Source organism: the organism of the source record quoted next, unplaced genomic scaffold (genome assembly GCF_019419815.1).
Source record: "Pyrus x bretschneideri cultivar Hongxiangsu unplaced genomic scaffold, Pyrus_bretschneideri_v1 Contig53, whole genome shotgun sequence".
NCBI lineage: Eukaryota > Viridiplantae > Streptophyta > Magnoliopsida > Rosales > Rosaceae > Pyrus > Pyrus x bretschneideri.
This window is the reverse complement of record NW_025999791.1, coordinates 1,159,477-1,181,141: the sequence shown is the minus strand read 5'-3', so window position 1 is coordinate 1,181,141 and position 21,665 is coordinate 1,159,477. Positions and strand designations below refer to the sequence as shown.

The 21,665-nt window shown below is 34.9% G+C and overlaps 1 protein-coding gene and 1 long non-coding RNA gene across 7 annotated transcripts; both read right to left on the bottom strand.

The window, feature by feature from the left end:
• Positions 1–1,861: 1,861 nt before the first annotated feature.
• Positions 1,862–6,927, bottom strand: LOC103959038 (protein EMSY-LIKE 1). Of its 5 annotated transcripts, none has more exons than XM_009371391.3 (11): positions 6,827–6,927; positions 5,458–5,580; positions 5,189–5,354; positions 4,984–5,093; positions 4,759–4,879; positions 4,345–4,566; positions 3,692–3,760; positions 3,071–3,262; positions 2,914–2,982; positions 2,758–2,821; positions 1,862–2,259 (listed from the first exon to the last, which is right to left on the bottom strand). In XM_009371391.3, exons 3-11 carry the CDS (start codon positions 5,285–5,287, stop codon positions 2,213–2,215), a joined length of 993 nt encoding a protein of 330 aa, XP_009369666.1. In that variant the 5' UTR covers positions 5,288–5,354; positions 5,458–5,580; positions 6,827–6,927; the 3' UTR covers positions 1,862–2,212. The 5 variants fall into 5 exon arrangements, with proteins under 5 accessions (XP_009369666.1, XP_009369653.1, XP_009369679.1 ...); XM_009371378.3 differs by having other exon boundaries at positions 6,641–6,885; XM_009371404.3 differs by having other exon boundaries at positions 1,862–2,256; positions 6,641–6,885.
• Positions 6,928–18,518: 11,591 nt separating this feature from the next.
• LOC125468018 lies at positions 18,519–21,279 on the bottom strand. 2 transcript variants are annotated; one of them, XR_007253202.1, is made up of 4 exons: positions 20,930–21,279; positions 20,766–20,841; positions 19,644–19,690; positions 18,519–18,849 (listed from the first exon to the last, which is right to left on the bottom strand). It is a non-coding gene; the product is annotated as an uncharacterized LOC125468018 (long non-coding RNA). The 2 variants fall into 2 exon arrangements; XR_007253201.1 differs by having other exon boundaries at positions 20,947–21,279.
• Between the last annotated feature and the right edge of the window lie 386 nt (positions 21,280–21,665).

Genomic DNA, 21,665 nt, shown 5'->3' with positions numbered 1-21,665 from the left:
TCGCCTTTGATATCAGATACGCCGGTAGATTCGCAGCAATGCCTTCAGGCTTCACGGTGTAGTTGCTGACTCAAAGGGTCCCTTCCAATTCATCTGCAGAATCGGATTTCGTTATCGTTGTTCTTCTGCGGGTGTGTTTTTTTTTTGTTTTTTTGTTTTTTTTTTTCTCTCTGTTAATATTTCTCTCCTGTTTTTCTTTGTCTTTGAGTTTGGTGGATGATCGGTTTGTTTACAAATTACAAGTGCAATTGGGGTGTGACAGATTCTCTTAATTATTCAGTTTATGACTGCATTTGGTGCTTTAGATTTCGAAATTATTGATCAAGTGTTGATTTTTAACTGGAGCTGCTTGAATTTTAGAGATGTTTATGATCTTGTTAAGGTTGCGATTAAGATGCTAATGAGGTAGATTATGGATTTTAATCATTTTCTGGTGATGGGTTTATCCTTGTAAGTCCCTGAGTCCCGAAAGAACAAGATCTATTGCGCTACCTTATAGGATATGTAGTATGCTGATGTATGTTGATTTATTTCAAAGACATTTACACAATAAGGAATGAGACACCAGTAATCCGCAACGTTTGGTTGAGTTATGTTATTTGGGATTGTTTTCATGGTAGAAGAATTTACACTAGGAGGATTGTTTCTGTTGTAGAGTGCATTCTGAGATCGATTTGATTCATAGAAACTTCATGTGATTAGTGTAAGAACATGTCTATTCGTCCAACGGATCAGTTTTGGGAATATGTAGACGAAGCCCAATCGTTGTGTTGATCGTTTTATTCTTTTGGTATGAAGTAAAAGATTCAAAAACATTGTGCGCACTGGACATTCTGTTGTTATACAGGACCTTTGATAGTTAGCTAAAACATTTTATTATAATCTGGTTGCACGTCGGAGACAAGTTTAGCTGCTTAATGCAGAACTGATTTGGTATTTCAACTTTCTGCTAGCTGCCTCTTCCATCTTGTACCTTTGGAATCCAGTCTGCTGGTGGTGTATGATTCGCTTTGGACATTTGTATTTCACTGTCATTACACTTTAGAATACTTTGTTTACGTAAGATATACATGGAACCGTACTTGGTTCACCGGCATTGCTTCCACGGTATTAGAGCAATCTTTTCTTTTATAATCGGTTTAGTCGACCTATTGTCTTTGTTATCTGAATTTTCCTTTGCTTTTGTGAGTAGAAGGGCCATGTTTGTATATGGATGAACTAATATCATTGTGGTCAACATGGCACAAGAACATCGTTCTTGCATCAAGATCCATATGCCGAGTATATGGAACTATGTTAAGCTTTGTAAGGGTATAGTTCCTACATTTGAATGTCGATGTAATCACGAAGTATGTTGCGTTTTGTATTTTCTTTTGATGTTCGTCGATGAATGAAAAACCTCAGCCTGGATTTCGACAGTAATTAGAGCCCATCCTTTCCTAAACGATGAACTGAAATCCTTCATTCTTTGATATTCGTTTGTGTAGGGTGCTCTCATCTCCGGCTCTACCGGCACCCAGGGCAGGATGGATGCACCAATTTCATGAGGGCAAGCCCCGGGTATCTACCTGGTGTAGTAAAGTCCACTAATCGAATTCATACAGCTCGAATTACTGCAATTCAGTCCAACATTCGCTTCGTGTTCAGGTATTTATCAATTTAATCATCACCATTTTAAGGTAAAACCAGATGGAATGTTTACTCTCAATGATCTGAGTTTAACCGCAGTAATGATATTTTTCCAGGAATACGAATTTGTTTGCGTTCTTCGCAGGATTTATGTAAGCGGTTTAAACGCGACGTGAGATCAACACTGTAAGCTATAAATCTCCAGCTTCATACAGGAATCAGGACAAGTTCATAACATGAAATAAGACGATGAAATCAACAAAATTGTACATTTCTAGATGTCATCTGCTATATGCAACTTTACATTTGAGCAACAATCTATCAGGTTCAGACTATTAACTGCTGAAACAAAGAGTCTTCTCAAACCGTATCTGGAACACTAAATCGAGATCTTTTTACATGTGGATGTGCCTAAAGTTACGCATGAAAAATCCTAAAATTCGATCAAACAGAAAGCCTATGCAGTCGACATCATCACCGCATGTGTTCCTGCTGCCTTCAAAGCCGACCAGCCAAAGATCATGCCATTGTGGACTCAAAGTCAGTACCGTGACGCTTTCAACAACGCTACTTGTTCCCGTTGCTATCCATCCATTGACCGACTGTGCAGAAATGTGTGCTCTCCATCTGCTTTGAAGAAAAAATACAAAGAAATAAGCAGAATTCAAACAGCTTAATCACAAATCATGGTCATAACGTTTGTTCATCTTCCCTTATTGCAAGTATGTATAAACAAATGTATTGGGGGGAGGGGGGTTGGGAACCGGCAGACAGAATTTGGATCTAGAGTGATGATCGTATAATTATTAGCGAGTAATCCATCCATCTTGAAGGATCCATTCCATTTACGAGTCTTCATTAATATAACAAGGTCTCAGTCATTTCGTACACACTATTATGTGATGGGTTATTTTCCTTTAAATCAACTAAAAGATAAATATGGACTAACAAAGGCACAAGTATTGCAAATACTGCTAAGGAGAAAGAATTCCAACGTGCTGATCCATAACGGAAACTCTATGGATGGTACAACAATTGGCTATTTAACTTATTTTGAGCTCAAAACAGGAGAAAAAGAAATGTAAAACCGAGTTATCAGGGATAATTATGTACACATATATCTATTACCACTTTCACCATCCGATGCATATGCCAGCCTTTGAATGGCGTCAACCAGGGCCTGTTCGTGATCCTGCATGCGATACATATAAATGGCAAATTGGAATGTTAACTTAGACTATGAGGAACGGGATAGAAAGGGTGAAGGATGCATATTAATCTCACTTTCAGCATTTTCCTTGCTTTTTCAAGCTCAAAAGGATCTGGCTCACTTGCATTGAAAACTCTCTCCACCTAGTAAAATTTTGAAGGAAAAAAAAAAGAGAAATGACTATAACGAACATAATTTCAGGTAGGGTAGGCTCAAGTTGATCATACATACCTCCTTTACCAGGGTATCAGTATTTAATAATTCCAAATCATCTGGCACCTTCCCTATACCATTTTGTGATGGAAGTTCTTTCTTTGATTGAGACTTTGTGGGTCCTCGCCTTCTTGTGGTCTGGCTAGTAGATTTCTTAGCCCTGCGTCCTGATGGGCCAGGATCTTCCCAACAGATATCCTCAGGAGAGATCTGTAATCAGTAACGAGTCAATGGAGTCCTTGTCCCCTTTTTAAAATAAAACATAAAATTCTTGATTTCTTGAGATAGAACTTGGTCGGTTACCAAAAACAAGATGGATGAATATGATTAAAACCAGCAATGTGAAAAATGTATATACGTCAAGAATAAATGGTCAATAAAAGCCAGTGATTTTAGTTATATTGGAGGGCTTTAATTATATAGGTTGTTATGTAATCAAGGACTAAGATGCTGGTATCTGCTTATTATTAATAAGGCTAGCAGAAGAAAAAAAAGCTCTAAATCTGTATCCCTTATGCTTTTCCTTGTGGATCCTACTTTTCGGTTAATGATTTGGTTCAACAAATAGCTACAGGAACATTAGCACGTTAATGTCGTAGTGGAATACATGCACACATCACATAGAACCTATAGACTTACCTCTTTGAGATCAACCCATTCCCATGTCTCATTTGGTGTATGTATGTCATAGACCAAAGCATGTCGACCCTGTAAACATGGGTTATTTGAATGTCAGCTAAAAGTGGCAAAACATGTCAAAACGGATGTATCTTTAACATTAAACTTATTCCGGCGTCATGTACCGATGACAACCACTTTGGTTCAATTATTCAAAATACCTTGTAAGAATGTTGGGTGTTATTTATTAGAAGAGGCAAAACAATCTTAAGAACTGACACTGACGAGGAGATTCAGACTAGAAGTCATCAACTTTTAATCAAAAAGAATGTCTATGCTATTCATTTTTAATTAAAGTCAACTGAACGTAGAATATACGAACAAGCCTCCCCCTAGTGGTATTACATGGTACAGTGTTCACTTATGCAATCTAAGAGAATTTCTAGCTTCCATCCTATCAAATCTGGTAAGAGCACAACCCTATCAAACATAAATTAAATAATAAAACAACAAACCGGAAGTTGCCACTAATAATACAAATTAACTCGGCAAAATTTCATCTATGCTTCTTTCACTCTGACACGTGCACGTTACCAGAAAACTTACATATTCAAAACAACTAATGTTGTAACAGGACTGAATCAGAAACACCTCACAGAGACTTCAAAACCTACCTCAGCCGGGTTGTAGTAAGTGATAACGGCTTCATAGAAGCTGTTGTCTTCAGGCCACCTTGTCCACACTTTCCTTCCAACTAATGAATCAGATGCTTCTGCAACAGCCGCTTCGACAAAGGGACCAGAAGAACTGCGGGTGAATTGTCTACTTCCAGCAGGTCCTGTTGAAGGGTATTTCATGGACTTCATTGAGGATAAACCAGGGAATGGCTGACCATGCTACGAACAACAAACAAAACAAAGGTCAACTAACAGTTTTTCTTCACACGACCATACTGAGTACTTTTTAAGTTTATAATTGCCTTTTCTCATGGCTCAAATGAGCTCCTTAAATTACTTTTAAACACAAAGGCTGCCAAAGAAGTGCTAAATTAAAGCAAGCAATGGGAGACAGAATGCTAGAGAAGTTACCGATTGTGATGTTTTTTGTTTCTTTCGGGACGCTGAAATAGTAGGACTAGGTAAAAGTTCATATGCATTCTGAGATGAAGTAAGCCTGGCAGCTTGATGACCACCTTTGTCTCTCCACACTCTGATATGTTCACCACCATGCGGCAATTAAAAAGTATAATACTAAATCCCCAGCCAATTTATGAGTCACTCTGTTACATATTTTTCAACTTTCAAGAGGCTTACCTTATCTTATCGATGATGTCCTCAGAATTAACCCTGGTCAGAAGCTCTCTGTGTTCATCATCTGATACTCTTAGTTCTTTCCTAAGTTCAGTAATCAAACCTTCCTTCTCCTGATATTCACACCCATGATAAATATTAAAGGCTGATTGACAGACAATATCAAGGATTCAAGATAACAAGCACACAGACATGCAACCATAAATACCCAAGTAATCGCATTTGACTGCGCTTTAAATGCCCGTAGGACCGCACAGTACGCTTCTTGCTCAAGGTGATGAATTTGGGCCTCCATGTCTGTATACATCCTAGAAAATGAGATAGAACCTACTGCAGATCTTTTATTTCCTGAGACTTAATCCCCTCGAGGAATTCTGTTTTGATGACATGGAGGAAGGTCATCATCATCAGTGCCTGCAGTTATTCCATATAAAGGTATACATGATAGTACAAGAATTGTGTCAACTGTAACTTTACCTCAGACGAAAGGATAACTATTACTGTTTAGATACAACTAACAGAGCAGAGCATTTAGATGAAAGTTTGCACCATATGCAGTTAGTGGTCTTCCAAAGCTATTGATTGCGAAGTATATTTACCCTGAATATAAGTAAAAAGAAAAATAGTGATAATTTAGAATCTGTATATTTATCAAATTAAGGATTACACATTCTGTTGAGAAAGTTAACAATTTGCAAAGAAAATCAGTGACTACTTGGGTTGAATCTGTTATGAAGTACAAACTCGAGAGGAACAAAATTGTCTAAAGGTCACAAGAATTCACCCTTAGTTGGCAACAAGCGGTCTCATCCAATGCTATTAATACAAAATTACAGCAGAACTGCTGGGAACTTGTTTGGTACATAGTTCTCGTACATTTACTTATATGATAAAGGCAACAAACAACTGTTTTAAGTAAATAAATGCAGTATGGGAATTTAAATAACACTCGCATCATTACGGTTTTTATTTTATCAATCTGTGAATCGTAAAATTCATTGAAAAAAAATTCATGCCTTATCCAATCTTTGGTTTCTTCCACTCTATCCAGTATCCGTAATGATCATTATAATAGGGCAAAAATGAAAAGAGCCGAAAATGCGAAATTAGAGAGTCACTTTAAGTTGGCAAACCCAAGTAATTTGTAACCCCTTTACAAACAGAGCAGAAAATGTTTCACAGTAATTTTTTCTTTTCTCTTTATTCACTATTAGCACAACAAGTAAGAAATCCAAACCCTTAGCATTTCAGGCATAGAGAGCAAAATAAACCTGTCAAATACCCTAATTCCATGCATTGCCAAAACCCAAATTCCCAAAAACAAAACCCACAGACGAACACCAAAAAATCACACAATTATAACCTCAATCTCCCTTATTCGAACAAAACCCAAGAACCCCCAAAACCCTAATTTGCAGAAAACCCACTCCGCAGGGATCGAACGAAACCCAATTATACAAATTAACCAAATTAAACACTATCCCACCACCCAAAATCCCTTAGGAACACGACCCAGATCCGAGAAAACGGTAAAGGTTCAAACTTTTCTCACCACTGCTTTAGGAGACATCATAGTCCATGTGCAAAAATGGGCAAGAATATAAGAACCCTAGAAGAAAAAAAAAAAAAGAAAAAAAAAAAGCAAAGTGCAGGGGCTAACGTTTGTGAAGAATGTCCGAAAGTCACGAGCTTTGCCCTTCGTGGACCCTTCTGGGACTTCGAAACAAAACCCAAGTCGTAGATCTTGAAATTTGAAATCAAGAGAGCGGGATGAGAGAGAGAGGGGGGTCGAGGAGGGAAGCGAATAGGGAGAGTTACATAAGCAGAAGAAAGAAAGAGAGCTTACAGTTTTTAATTCAAACTAGTGCTTTGTTGAGGAGAGTTTGTTGTTGTTAATGTTGTCGTTGCGGTTTTGAGTTGGTCGTATATATAGCAAAACTTTTGTGGGCTTTGTTTTGTATTTTACCGACAATCCTTACTTTTCGTGGCGGAACTCAATTTCGTATTTTCCATTACAGCCTTCAGGCCCAAAAGTTTTGTGGATCTCGTCGGGTGGGATGAACTCAATTCCTACTATTTTTTTAAAGTATTCGATTTTCAAGTTTTGATGATTTGGATGCATGGGTTTTGAAACTGATTCTAAAAAAATGCTGAAATTTTGAAAATATTCTTCTAGAAGTGCAAGAGTTTTGAAATTGACGTTTCAAAAATGCTAAAATTTTGAAGAGGATTTTGCAGAATTGTTGAAATTTTGAAACTAATTTTGTAAAAAATGTAGGAATTCTAAGGTTGATCTTGCACACGCACAAAAAGTTTTGAAATTGATCTAGTAGAAGTACATAAATTGTGAAATTGATCTTGCAGAAGCGTTGAAATTTATTAAACTAATCTTGCTGAGTGCATGAATTATGACACTAATTTTCATAAATTAGTTTTTTATAGATATAAAATTAATTTTGAAATTTTTATAAATAGTGCAGTTTTGGACAAATCTATTTGTTAGTAGGATCCTTGCTGGATCCTCTTTGCGAGGCATGGTTGAAATTTTTAAATTTTGGTTTGCTTGTTTATGGGTTAGGTTTATTGGGGTTTGGGTTTTTGTCTGTCCTTGATCAAACTAGTGGAGTTCTATGAAATGTATTTTGTGTTTTTGTCTCTATAGGTGAAGCTCTCTTTTGAAAGTTCATCTAAATAAAACATAAATAAATTGAAAATGGGACAGATTAGGACCATTAGGGACATGTTTAAAATGATTTTCGTTTTTCAAATACAGAAATAGACCTTCAAAAGGATCGAATCAACATTTTTTTTTCTTGTTAAAAAGAAGACCAGCTGGTGGTTTAGCCACGACAGTCCGCTTTTTTGGGACCGAAAAGACTCACAGAGGCTATCAAGATCCATTGTTTTTGAATAATAAGCGCATTCAAATTATTGGATCTATCATTGAATTTAATAGGCATCAGATTTAATGGTTTATGCCCAAATGCGCAAGAGTTTCTCCCATGTTCATTTTGATGCAATATTTAAGGTATACTTATCATCTTAATTTTTTTTAATTTAATTTAAGGATAAAGTTTATTGTTTCTCACTATTCTTTTATTTCTGTGACAACGCACTATAGAGTCCAATAAATATATATAACTTACGTAATCTAAAGAATTTAGGTTGATGAGACTATTCTCCAATATCTACTCATAAAGTTTTACTTCAGTTAGCTTTTACGGCTACTACTACTAACATATTCTAGATGCCAGTAGCGGAGGGAAGGTGGAGATGGGGTTAAGGATTCAGATTCTCTTCCGTCTTATCTCTCTCCTTGACTGCCCTGCTTTCATTTTGGTCGTTGAAAATTTTTAATTCCCTTTAGGAAACAAGAATTCTACCACCTGTTTAAAGCACAAAATGACGTTAGTTATATGTCGATTTTCTCTTTGATCCTGTATGGAGTTGCTGGTTTTCCTCTGAATTTTAATTTTAGCTGATTACCTTTGCACTTTTATATTTGGCCAATTTTCCTTTTATGTTGGATTTTGGTAATTTTCATCCAATTTTTCATTCATCTTGGTCACCTGCATGACACATGACAATTGTCTGAGGACAAAAAGGTTTTTATCCTAATGTGGAAAACATATTATTATTTTTTTGGCTTAAATGGTAAAATGGTCCTTGTGTTTTAGCCATGGATCAATTTAGTCCCTGTGTTTTCAATTTGGCCAATTTGATCATTGTGTTTATCTTTGTTAATCAATTAAGGACACTTTCATCTAATTTCTATAAAAAAATATAAATTATTATACAATTATTAATTTGATTTAAAATGTTTAAAAATGAAATAAAATTGAAAATTAAAAGAAAAATTATTCTCCTCCCAACTCTTTGACCTCCTCTCTAACATTACCCCCTCTCTTTTGTATGTCACAACCTTAACCATTTTTTAGATTGGAAGCTTTATCTCTTATATGTGTTATTTCTCATTGATTTGCATTTTTTTGTAAAGAAAAAGGGTAATTATATCTCATATAATTTTTCTTATGAATTTTTAAAAATAGATTGAATTAAATGTCCTTAATTGGCTAACAGTGCCAAACACGATGACTAAATAAGCTAAATCGAAAACTCATGGATTAAATTGGCCATATGGCTATAACACATGAACCATTTTGAAATTTGAGCCTATTTTTTGCTTTGTCTCTTCCGCTAGTCCACTCCATACACTAGTTATTTGAATTAGCCATAAAAATCTAACTACCAACTACAAAGTATTGGCTCTGCGCCTAAATTACCAAAACAAAATCGACGATTCTTGCGATGATCAGTTTTGCACTTCGGGTGCCTTAATAAAGTTAACAAAATACACAAAGATAAGCAACAGTCTTATACCTAGAGTGCCAAAATCAAAGAAACCTATCAATTCATGGTTCTGCAGCATAATCCTATTAAAAAACTACTTAATCTCAACACCAAAGCCCTTCATTAACAGCAAGCAAGAAAGCCCTCCAACACATCATAGTTAAACTCTCCATGATCTTGCATTTTTTAGCAACATGTCGGTATTGTGATGCCATTTCAGTAGTCTTCCTTGTGACTTGATTCACATAACCGCCCCGATTCACAAATTCAAATAAGAAAAGTACGTAATTACTCATCTCAACAAATTCATCACTAGAACTACATTCATATTTCAGCACACTCAAGCATAACTAACTATTCAAAATAAGTGATTGATTTTTTTTTCTTTCCAAATTCAGTCACAATAGCATGATAAAAAAAATCCCATACACATAATTAGCCCAATAAAGGACACATAGGAGCTCACTCAAATGCCAGCAAACCCAAAGCAACAAATATTAACCTAAATACCAGATTTTTTTTTTTAAGACTGATTCTTGTTATTACGTATAGTTTAGAATTTCTTTGTTGCCTAGTTCGAGATGGAGCAGCTCCAGAGTGGTGAGGCATACCAGTTTTCTACACCAAAATCATTTACACCCAATTATTAATTTCATACAAGTGCGAGTCAAACAATATATAAGTATTTTATACAAAGTCCAATTCACAGTTACCCTTGCATTTGAACTCGAACCTCTTGCTGTTGAGCTAGACCCTCTAGATGTTCTTGTACCAACTGTTTGTCCATGACCCTGCATTATTTATGTTTACTTAGCAACTATATATGATAGGTGGAAGAAATATAAGAAGACAGGATCGTTTTGTTTTTGGTTCACGGTCATCATTGTTATTGGTTTAAAGAAGTTTGGGGGTTGTTTTTGCTAACGTGGCATAATCTTTATCTTCGAATCGGTTTGGAAATATTTTGAACGACTATGGATGAAAGTAGGGCAATGGAAATGAAGAGAATAGGAGGAAAGAGAATCTGAATCTGGGGTTAATGGGATCACTTGGTCTCAATAATTCTATACTGCATGTAATTTTTATTACTGACCCAATTTCCAATAAGAACTTCAATCAGTTTGGTTCGATTTAGGGTTTTTGTCTTCATGCGTTGCTTTTCTTCTTTAATTTCCATATTTTTCACACACTATTTTGAAATTAGTGTGTTGTGTTGCTGAATCTAGATGGATGCGAACTACTACTTATTTCTCTAGCCTTTGACATGGATAAATTAGTTACACTTAATTACCCGTTACAATTATGGAAAGAGTCTCATGTTGTGATTTGTGAACATCAATGTATAGTTAAAAGGATAATTTGATTGTGTACATTTAGAAAACTAATCTAAATACATTATTGATAAAGATGTTATATTTTCAAATAAGAACTCATTGTAGACAATTATAATGAAATCTATATCTTTATAACAAGCTCATTGTGGTTAAGTCTTGACTCCGGCACTACTTTTTCTACTGTTGAATTCGATCCATCTATGTGTTTCTTACTTGACCTCTATTTTTCAACCTATGTAGAGAAGAACCGAGTTAATTGATTAGTCGAGAATAAATTAATTATGAAGAATCGTATGAAATCAAAAGAATTTCAAATCTTCCTGACAATCCAGCTAAGGAAAAGCTAGCTAGCCAAAAAAAAAGAAGAAAAAAAAAAAAAAAAAAAAAAAAAGAGACATGCATTTTTATAATTAGGCTTATAGGGTTGGCACTAGGCACTAGTCACTAGGCAGATGATATTCTTAGCCAAATCTAGGATTTCTTCAGGTTCTCACTAGAGGGAGTTGGTTTATATAAGAGAATTCAGCAATATGGCTTAATTAATTGCCCAGTACTTATAATGTTAATTAGTTAACAAGAACAAAAAGATCATGAAAGAAATCACAAACTACTGATTTTGTCACTGATTAATGATTGATTTGGAATCATTGTGTGGAATCATTGTGTTGAGTCACATGAGAGTCTAGTTTAATCTTTCTTGCTCTGCAACAATGTCAGAAAGTAGTCATAGTCAATTCACCATCACATGCTTAGCGGCTTCTAAGTTCCAACGAAATTTGGAGAAGTTTTTAATGACTATATGTTTAAGGGTGTGGCAATGTTAAGTTAGAAACATTAGTGCTACGTGTGTTTTAGTTATTATTAGATTAACAATATATTTAATGTTATGTGAGATTTTTAATCTCAGTTATTTATTTTTCGTGTACTATTCGATAATAAGTATTAAAAAATTGTCTATTTTAATGTATTTTTGAATTATCTGTAAGTTTATAACTATTAGAGGTCTCAAGTTCGAAATCTGTCTCTACTATGAAAAAAAATTCTTTAACTGAAAAAATTGTGGGGGGTCACACTAGCCACAAGTCCCATACTAACTAGAAATTAATATATTTACAGGAATCTTGACCGAAAATTCAAGGTCTAAAATATCCAGCTATATATGTCTCTCCCCTTCAACTTTGGGGTCATATGACCATGTGAGATGTACGTAATTCCATTTGCCTATCTTTAATTTAATCTGGCTCCGGCAGAAAGTGCCATCAACTAAGAGTTAACCCAAAAGACACTACCACCCATTTACATTAGCTCATTTTTCTTTCATCCATACGTTACCAAAGGAGAAAAAAAGGCAGAAAAGCTTTTACGTATTTAAGCCCCTTTATTTTTGGAGAGAGAGCTTTTAAGCTTTGAAAATTCGTAAACGCACTCTCAGTTTAATTTCTTTTTCTGGGCAAAAAATAGCTTTTACAATCATGGAGAGATTGTTTACTTGGTCAATGTAGCTTTCGGTCATACGCAGGCAATGGATTGTAGGCAGAAAGTTTAAATAAATTAAGCAAAAAGTTTTGGCAAACCACGTGAAGTAGGCATGTTGCATGCCCTTTTCATATAAACCTACTCCCACACGTTCACTACTTTTAACAAGTACCAGTGTATATATGTAGTTTCCACATCTCTACTTCACTTGAACAAATAACTCAATTATGAAGATCGCTTCTCTCTTTGCTTTGATACTCATTGAAATCTTGCTGTGCTCCTCTTTTTGTCTCTGCCATGAAGTACAGATCTTTCCCAGAAGAGAAAAAGAAACCCTATCAAGAAAGCTGCTGTTAATTCCAATGGCTTCTGTTTCTACAAGACCTACTGCTACTCTAAACAATTTGAGTAGCAGTGGAGCCATGAAAGAGACCAAGAAAGCTGTGGAGTCTAGTATGAGGAGGAAGCCACCAAGTGGCTCAAATCCCATCCAGAACAGGTAGCAAAGCATCAGATGCAAATCCAAACAGAGATCTCAAGATGTACAAGAAAAATGGAGAAGTCCATTTTTGTTTTGTTTCATATCATTTATATAATATGTTGAAATTAGTTTGTTAATTTCACGGTACTATTTTTGAAAAATTATGTTTTGTACTGTGTGGTTATGAAGTTTCATTTTAGTATTTAGCTAGCTAGGAGAATTAGAGCAAGAGAGGACAATGTAAGGACTTGTATTGTACATAAACACCTCAGTTAATTAATAGTTTTTGTGTTTGGAACTTACTTCAGGAAGATAATATCATTAAAGCCTAAAATTCAGTTTTTCTTTGCTTAATTGATTATCCATGATGAACTTTTATTGTGTGCTCGTTTCCTATTACATTTTACAGGAAAATAAAAGTTTCTTTATGTTCTAATATTGCAATTTTCCTCCATGATACGTATCATTGAGTGGTCCGAAAAATAAATGCTTAAATCTTGCATATAAGGATATGATGAATCTTTATTGCAATAGTTAGATCTTGAATAAAACCCGACTGAGTGGGACATAGTATTGTTGTTAAGTGCCTAATATTGACCCATAAACAGCAACAAGCATAAACAATAAGAAATTTACCTATTTATTGAATTATGACGCGTTTGAAATTCTACAAAAGTGAAGAGATCTCGAAAACCCTATAGAAAGCCAAAACCACAAATGCCCCTCCCCTCTCATGTTTTCCGATATTCGTCTTAGTGAAAGAAAAATCTTGTGTGACTCAGTCTGAATCATGCTCAGATGAAGGCACTTTGTCACTTCTTTGCTCATCTCACATATCAACCCTTCAATACTCTCCCTCTAGAACCATTTATTTCGACACGAATCCATTGAAATGGAGAGATGATGAACCACATGAACCCTTATTTTCTTGCGGCCCGTTTGAACTATTGAATTTTTGGGATTAAACGCGGTGTTGCCTTGTGGCTTGAAGGCAATGGCAATGCCAATCATTCATTTTGTTATAAGACAACCAGAAAGTGAAAAGTAGTGCACGTTGCATTGTCAACTAGCACAATGTTTTTGTGAGCTTGTGCTTGGTCCTTCTAGCCTTTTAGCTACATGCACGTCTTTACAACCCAAAAGTTTTATGTGCACACATGATGTATGGTAAACCATCCATCATCTTTCTAAAATACTTATTGTCTTTACTTAAAAAAAAAAAAAAAAAAAACACTTGTCGACCACTAGCTAGAAAGATGAAATGTCTATTACTAGATCCGTTTAGAACTTTTTTTTTCCTTTTGATACAACAATCATGCTAGGCCACATAATGAACCCATTACAGGATTATCAGAGAGATGAGCAAAATACATACTTCCAACGACACCGATACTATTCTTCACTTGATAATTATTATCTGCACAATCCGTCAGATGTGTGGTTTTATCACAAAAGACATCAATATTAGTTGAAGTGAGATTATGATATTTAAATGAATAACTACGTGACCCACCAATTATAGAAGTAGGATCTTTGGCAATTCTTTTCTTTCTTTCTCTTGCGGACGTGGGATTTCAACACCCACCATAATAAGATATCAAATTTAACACCAATATATTATGAGAAATTATGGAAGTTCTCTCAATTCAGCTCCTAATAAATCTCACTTATGCGAGTCCCTATTTTGGACTTTGGGGGCGTGGTTGATTTCGTTTATGATTTTACTTTTCTACTAATGTATTTGAGAGATTGTTGACAATATTCATGTATCAACGACATGGAGATAGCTTAGAGCCGACACAACTGCAGGTAACGGGTGACATTGCAGATTATTCCAGGATTTCATGTTGCATGGAAATTAATATTGATTATGGAGAGAGAGAGAGAGAGAGAGAGAGAGAGAGTTTTTAGGGCACATGTGTAAATTAGAAAAATTCTATCTACGTCCAATTCAGACACTCATGTTTTTTCGGACACCCTCTTTTTTTTCACCTTTTTTTAACACCTAAAATAACTTGTTAATTTCTCAATTTCTCAAGAATGTCGTTTTACTTAATCAAATTGTTTTCTCTGTACCCCCCATTTTCTGTATTTTACATTTCATCTCTTTTTTATCCTAAACTTAATCATTTAAAGACTTACATAAGATTTTATGATAGACTCCAATTTATTGCGCCATCATCAGTATGTATGGTGTGCGATTGGTTAGAAGAAATTTACTTCGAATGCAAACAAATTCATTACTCAATGGCATCAGATGCACCTCAATCAGGTCTTCAAGGAAAAGAATAAAAAACTCCAAACCAAAAATACTAACATGTTAATTTACAGTTCATGAGAAAAAGTGACCTGAAAACTCACATACCAGGAACTTTAAATTAACAAAACACATAAATTTTAAGGAGTTTTAACGAAACACTTCCGGTACTGTTCATTTTTAACGAAAATGACATTTTTGCTCTAAAAAGTCAATCCTGGTACTATTCACTTACAACACATTTTTGTCATTTTGATTAAAACTCAAAGTTTTCAAACCTTTTTAATTAGTTTTCCTTAAATTTTATACAAGTGCTTGTCATGGGTAATAAAGAACCTCTTATATATGTATGTATAACATGTGTTAAAAATTGTGTAAAAAAATGAATCACGGATCTCCATCTATTACTTAATGGGTGCAAGTGTTATTTAACCTTGAGCAAAATTCATGGGTGTCCACATATAAAAGCTGGGTGACAACTTTTCCGTCAATTGTGATTGATGCTAAATTAATGAATCACATATAGGCCCATTAGGGGAGAAGAAAATGATTTTTTTTTTAATTCAGGCCCATTAAGGGCAGCAAGAAAAAGAGGTTTTTGTTGTGGGCCATTAGAGTTTTGTTGTATATGTTAAGGAAGTGTTAGTTTTGCCAATTTATACTACGATCTAATGGTATTATTATTCACTTATAAGTGTGAGGTTTTAGGTTCAATTCTCGCCAAAGACGAATTTGAACTACATTATTATAGCTAGCCATTGGGAGGCTTAGCCCACTTCCTCACTCCCATAGTGTATGTAACAACATCGCAACCCCTCATACAAGGGTTTTCGGAGCATCTGACTAAAGATTACAAATCACAAGAGTTAAGTCTAAATGAACCAGCCACTCATAACTATGGTTTGGTGGTATTTTTCTTCACTTGAAAGTAAGAGGTTTTAGGTTCGAATCTCATGAATGGCAAATTCGATACCAAATTGGATTACCCATTGTGTGGCTTAGCCAAACTCCTCAATTATGTGATTTGTGGTTGGCAGCTTTTGTTTAACCTTTGTGGTACATTTGGTACTTGAGAAACCAAGCTCGGCATGAAAGAGTTAGAAGTTAGAAGTAATGTCGATTATGCTTTTAAGCTTATTGTTGATCAAACCCATTTTCTATCAGAATTGGGGTCTGGTGGTATGAATAATGAAGTTTGAGATTTGTCTGTGTTGAAGATGTTTGGTGCTACATGTAGGCCTCGTAGAGCTCACATTATTTTGGAGGTGTGGTGGCTTCCTCCTATCATGGTTGGTTATTTTGGAGGGGCGTTGGCATCCTTCTATCATGGTTGGGTAAAATATTGATGATGCTTGGAAGCAGAGTTCTGTCGTGTCGGTTATGGTGGTGAGTTTCGAGATTTCAAAGGCCAGTTCCTTGACGCTTTTTCCCAAATCCATTTCGGTCTTCTCATCTCACAATTAAAGGGAAGGGAATCAAGTAGCTGATACTCTTGCGAACCATCGATCCTCTTCTACTGATTTTTGTTTGGTGGGACTCTCCTTCTACTTTAATTTTACCGTATTTTCATCGAGATTATGTGGGTCTTCCAAGCTACCCCTTTCGATACATTTTCTTCCATTGTTTGTTATTTTATACTGGTTGTTGAGGTTGGTGTTTTCTTTCTCTCATAGTTTTCAATCCCCTTGTGGGTTTGTACGTTTTCTTTTGACATGAATGTTTACATCTTGCATTTTATATAAAATTGTTTGTTGACCAGATTTCGTTTAATTCTAAAACACGCATCTATTAAATATTTTATGTATGTAAATTATATAACATTCAAACTGACACAGATTTGTAGAAGATAACACTATGTATTCTATTTATATTGTTGGGACATATATATTATTTACAACTTGCTAGGGGAGACTAATTAATCATTTCTTTTGGACAAATATATTTAGATTACTGGTTTGAATCTTCTTGCTAGCCACAGATCTTCTACTCAAATAATATTAATTATTTGTGAGCAGACTGTGTATCTCGTTCACACTCTCAAAATATCTAAAGCATGCATGTATGGGACCTTACTCTCATTCACAAATGTTTTCTTCCAACAATATGATAGAATGTTGTGTTGTTAAATGGTCAATCAATTTTTTTTTTCTAACCGCGTCTAAATAATAACCAAAAATTAAATTTCAAACACAGGAAATGGTGTTTAAATTAATTTATCCCGTTCAAAGCCTAACTATATGGTTCATTAGGTTACACATGTTTTTTGTCTGTAATTTACTACTACTAGTTGAACACTATATACTCTAATTATACCTTAAAATCGAGCCATTTGTTAAGGATGCTTACTCTGTACAAATTTACATTAGAAAGGGGAGACAGACCTTTTTTATCACACCCTAATTAAAATTTTACTGTTGATCACTTGGACCGCATCAAAATAATTCTAGGAGATAAATGAATATACATGCAAACTGCAAGGAGACTTCCGAAGGTTTTTATATTGAATTCCATGACTGATATAAGAATGGATGGAAGCACACAACACAAGAACCAACTCATCTTTGATCTCTCATCTACAACTGTTCTTCAGTGCTCTGCCAGTTTATCAAAAGCAGTATAGAGATAAGCGAACAACGCATGTGATCTTGAGTCTCCCTTTGAATTAAGTTCCACATTTTCTTCGTACTCTTATCATGTATCTTAAATGTTTCTTTATTCATCATATTCTTGATGGGAATTTTTTTTTTTTTTTATTCTCATAAATCTAATTTGATGTACCTCAAATACATATTGTTGTAAAAATCATTTCATTTTCGTTTTAGGCCTCAATTTTCATTGGAACGACTATGCGATTTGTATATATATTATATTCTTAACCTCTTTTTATTCTCATAAATCTAATTTGATGTACCTCAAATGAATATTGTTGTAAAAATTAATCATTTCATTTTCATTTTAGGCCTCAATTTTCATTGGAACGACTTTGCAGTTTGTATATATATTCTTAACCTCTTTCTGTTGTTGATCATTATTAGAAAATAGAGTCTAAGTGACATATTTTCAAAATTCATGAAGTTCACATAATTTTCACACAAGTAGCATAACTAAAGCAAATTAATTCTTTTTAAATTTATTTTCTTACAACAGGAGTAGATCATACTACAGGGCATTTGTTAGATGACGAGGAAGACTTCCCAAACTTGATTCCAGGTTCTCTTTTGATTCTTTGTGTGTTGACTTCATTCTTATGTCTAAAACCCTAAACCCTAAACCCTAAATACAATGACTCTCAAATACGTGTAATCATCCGCAAACCACTACAAAAAATATGGGCACTGCACACAATAAATTATATGTGCCCTTTGAGGCCAAAGAGCACCAAGACATGTGCCCATAGACCAATAGCAACAGTGCAGCTACTAAGTTTGTATCTGTGCCCTCTATGGGCGTCACCATTGCTAAAAGGACACAATACACTGTTTGGTGCTCAAAGAGGCAGGCACAAATGGACCATTATTTGTGCCTGTTTCTGACAACTTTATCAGAAGACCTTTTCCAGCCATATTGACACTTATATTATAATTGTGCCAACAAGAATTAAATATTAAAAAAAAATCAAAATTGAAAAATTGAAACTGAATTGAGGTAATTATTATTATTTTTTTTTAATTTTCATAAAATGTAGAAAGCCTACAACACATTCTCAATCTCAGAAACATATATTGTAATGTTACATATTTCATCTCTAATGCAAAAGAACTTGAAAGCAGACATTTTTGGACAAATGCATCTTCCCCAGCAAGCCTTGCACCTCATCAGAAGCCAAAACAAATATAGTCGACTTCAAAACAAAATAAGTCCAAAATTACACCTAAAAAGGAGTTGGTTAAAATCAATACGTAAAAGTTCCAGATCTGCCATATCAAAGATTCACCTCTTTTTCCAACTTGGTGGATGGTGCAATCATCCTCCTGAAATCCAAATGAAAGTGAAAATGAAATTAAAAAAATAAAAAAAGAAAGGACCTATTTCTAGTCATGTTCAGGACCAAAACTTTCAATCGGCATTAAGAACTCAATAGCAGTGATGCATTGCTACTTTGTTATACCAAATTACAGCGAACAAAATATGCAACTAAATTAAGCAGCTAAACCATCATTACCAGCAAACCAGATGTACAAAACAATAAAAGTTTGGACAATCATTGTTATGACATTAATTTCTAAGAAAGATAGAAACTGCTAAGAACCTTATAGGCTCTACAACGCACAAGCTAATAAATAAGTATTTTCAAATCTAATTTTTAGCTTTAGTGAAGTCTTCCATGTTTCCATACGGAAAGATAAGATTCATGGAGCTGTTTAGTTTCTTACGACTGCACGTTCCCTCACTGTTCAGTCTCTCCTAAGAGCAACCTAAACACTTAACTACAACTAAAAACTTGCAACAAAGCCCTCAAGTGGGTACTTGTAGGCTGTACCAATGTAATATATAGTTCATCCCTCTAAAATCCTTCCCCACTATTAGTTGTGTATAAACAGTTAAGAAGCTATAACATAACAATAGCATATGTTCATTTCTAACAATAAAATCATCCAGTAAGAAACGTACTCCTTATTAGACATCGTAGTATTTTAGGGAGTGAAAACTCAAATCCGATCCTCACCTTTTATTATCAACATAATGTGATCATCAAGAAGTTAAATGAAGATAACAAATTAAATTTATGTTCATTTGCTAATAATGAAACAAGTAACAAACATACTTCATAAGTGACGTTTATTTGCCCTAATTGTCAAAACCACAGCTCTCCTGCAAGGCATCAAACAAGAAACCTCTTTTCCATGAAAGTGAAAATAGTTGGGAATAAAAAGGAAAAATTGACGGGCATGGTAACAATACAAGAAATCAATACAATGCAATGAGACAAATCCGACAAAATTCACACCGAATGCCACATGAATTTTAGTTATGGAGATTTTGAGAAAGACCGAAAATTCATCATAATGAAAATCTGCATATCAATGAGAGTGCACAACATTGTAACATTAGATTCAGAAAATGGTTTTGATTGGTTTTGATAGGAAGCATTGTAAGTTAATCCCAAACATTTAATTCATGCTTCCAAAATTAACAAATTCTACAATTGCAAGAGAAACCCTACTTAAATATCTTAAATGCCAAAACCAAAAACTGCCCTTATCTGCTGGAAGATAAGATCCTACCATCTTCTCTATATTCTCCACCACAGTTACATTCTCGTATCTGCATTACCAAACACATAAAAACAGGGCAATCAACTCTCCATCCAAGAAAACAATACAACATTGTTATGACATTATCTTTCCATTTGCTCCACAGACGAACTAATCTGGATGATATATGCAACATTTGGACCTCTCATTGCCAAAGTCATGACTAGTATTAAAAAATTAAAACCATCGATCTAATTCATTAAATTTGATCAACAAACAGAACACACAATTGTAGAACTACAAAAATTGATAGAACAAGATAGACAGGGAGGTACATGAAAATTGTGTACGATAGAAGCGAGTCTCCAAGTGAGTAAACTGTGACGTGCATACAGAAAATAAACAATAATAAATAACTCATATCTGAAAATATATAAACTCAAGCCGCAAAAAGAACACTAATTCAGATCTGGTGCGGCTTGAAAAAACCCAGATCTGGTACACATACAATCTCTTCTAACCAATTCCTCCATACAATTGTACCTACTTAAATTCCAGGCAAAAAGTTCAGATTTTCATATATAAAATCACCACCCTTCAAATAATTCACATAAAAATACACAAAAAACAAGCCAAGCTCTTAGAAATCGAAAGAAGGCTACGTTTAGGGTTAGAGTTTCTCGGGTTCTTACCTAAATCCAAGAATTTGAACCACTTTCTTACAGTTCAGCTTGAATTCAATCTCCCAAACAAAACCACTAACCAAATCTTCAACATGCCAAGTTAAAACCGAATTAGTCCTGAATCTCAAAGAATTTTTCATATCTAAAAGTTAAAATTGAAGAAACCCACTTACATGGATAGGAAGCTCACCATGAGAGGATCAGTTTTCTCTATTGGGTCGAGACCTAGTTTTGGCCGAAACTTGGCCGGCGAGTCCGGCTTGGTCGTTTTAGAGAGAGCAGAGAGGGAAGAGCCAGAACTAAAAATAAGGAAATATCAAAGAGATAAATATGAAGGATGTGTGTGGGTTAAGGGGAGAGGGAGAGAGAGAGAGAGAGAGAGAGAGTCGGATGGATGTGGGTGGGTTGAGGGGAGTACGATCTATGAAGGGTATGGTGGGTTAGGGGAAGAGAGAGATAGAGTTGGATGGATGAGGGTGGGCTAAGGGGGAGTGATAGTGGGGATAATTATGAAGGGTGTCAGTGGGTTTTGGGGTGGGGGGGGGGGGGTGGGACCACAAATTTTTGAAAAAAAATAATAAAGAACAAAGAATTGTGTCTTTAGAAGTAAACTATGGGCACAAATAATATATTAGAGTCCATTTTTTTCAATAAAGCTGTCAGATAATGTATTTGTGCCTATTTTTTTTTACAATAGGCACAATCAATGGTGCCCTCTATGAAATGGGAACTGTTTCAGTGTTTTGATGGTCAAATAGGCACAAAATTCTCAATTGTGTCCTTTATTTTGTACCCATAGCTCATTTTTCTTGTAGTGAACCCTCGAGTACTAGGTAACATGCATATACTCTCTAAAATATTTCAGGTGCACCAACTTTGTATTAGTAAATTTTAAATGTACTTATAAAA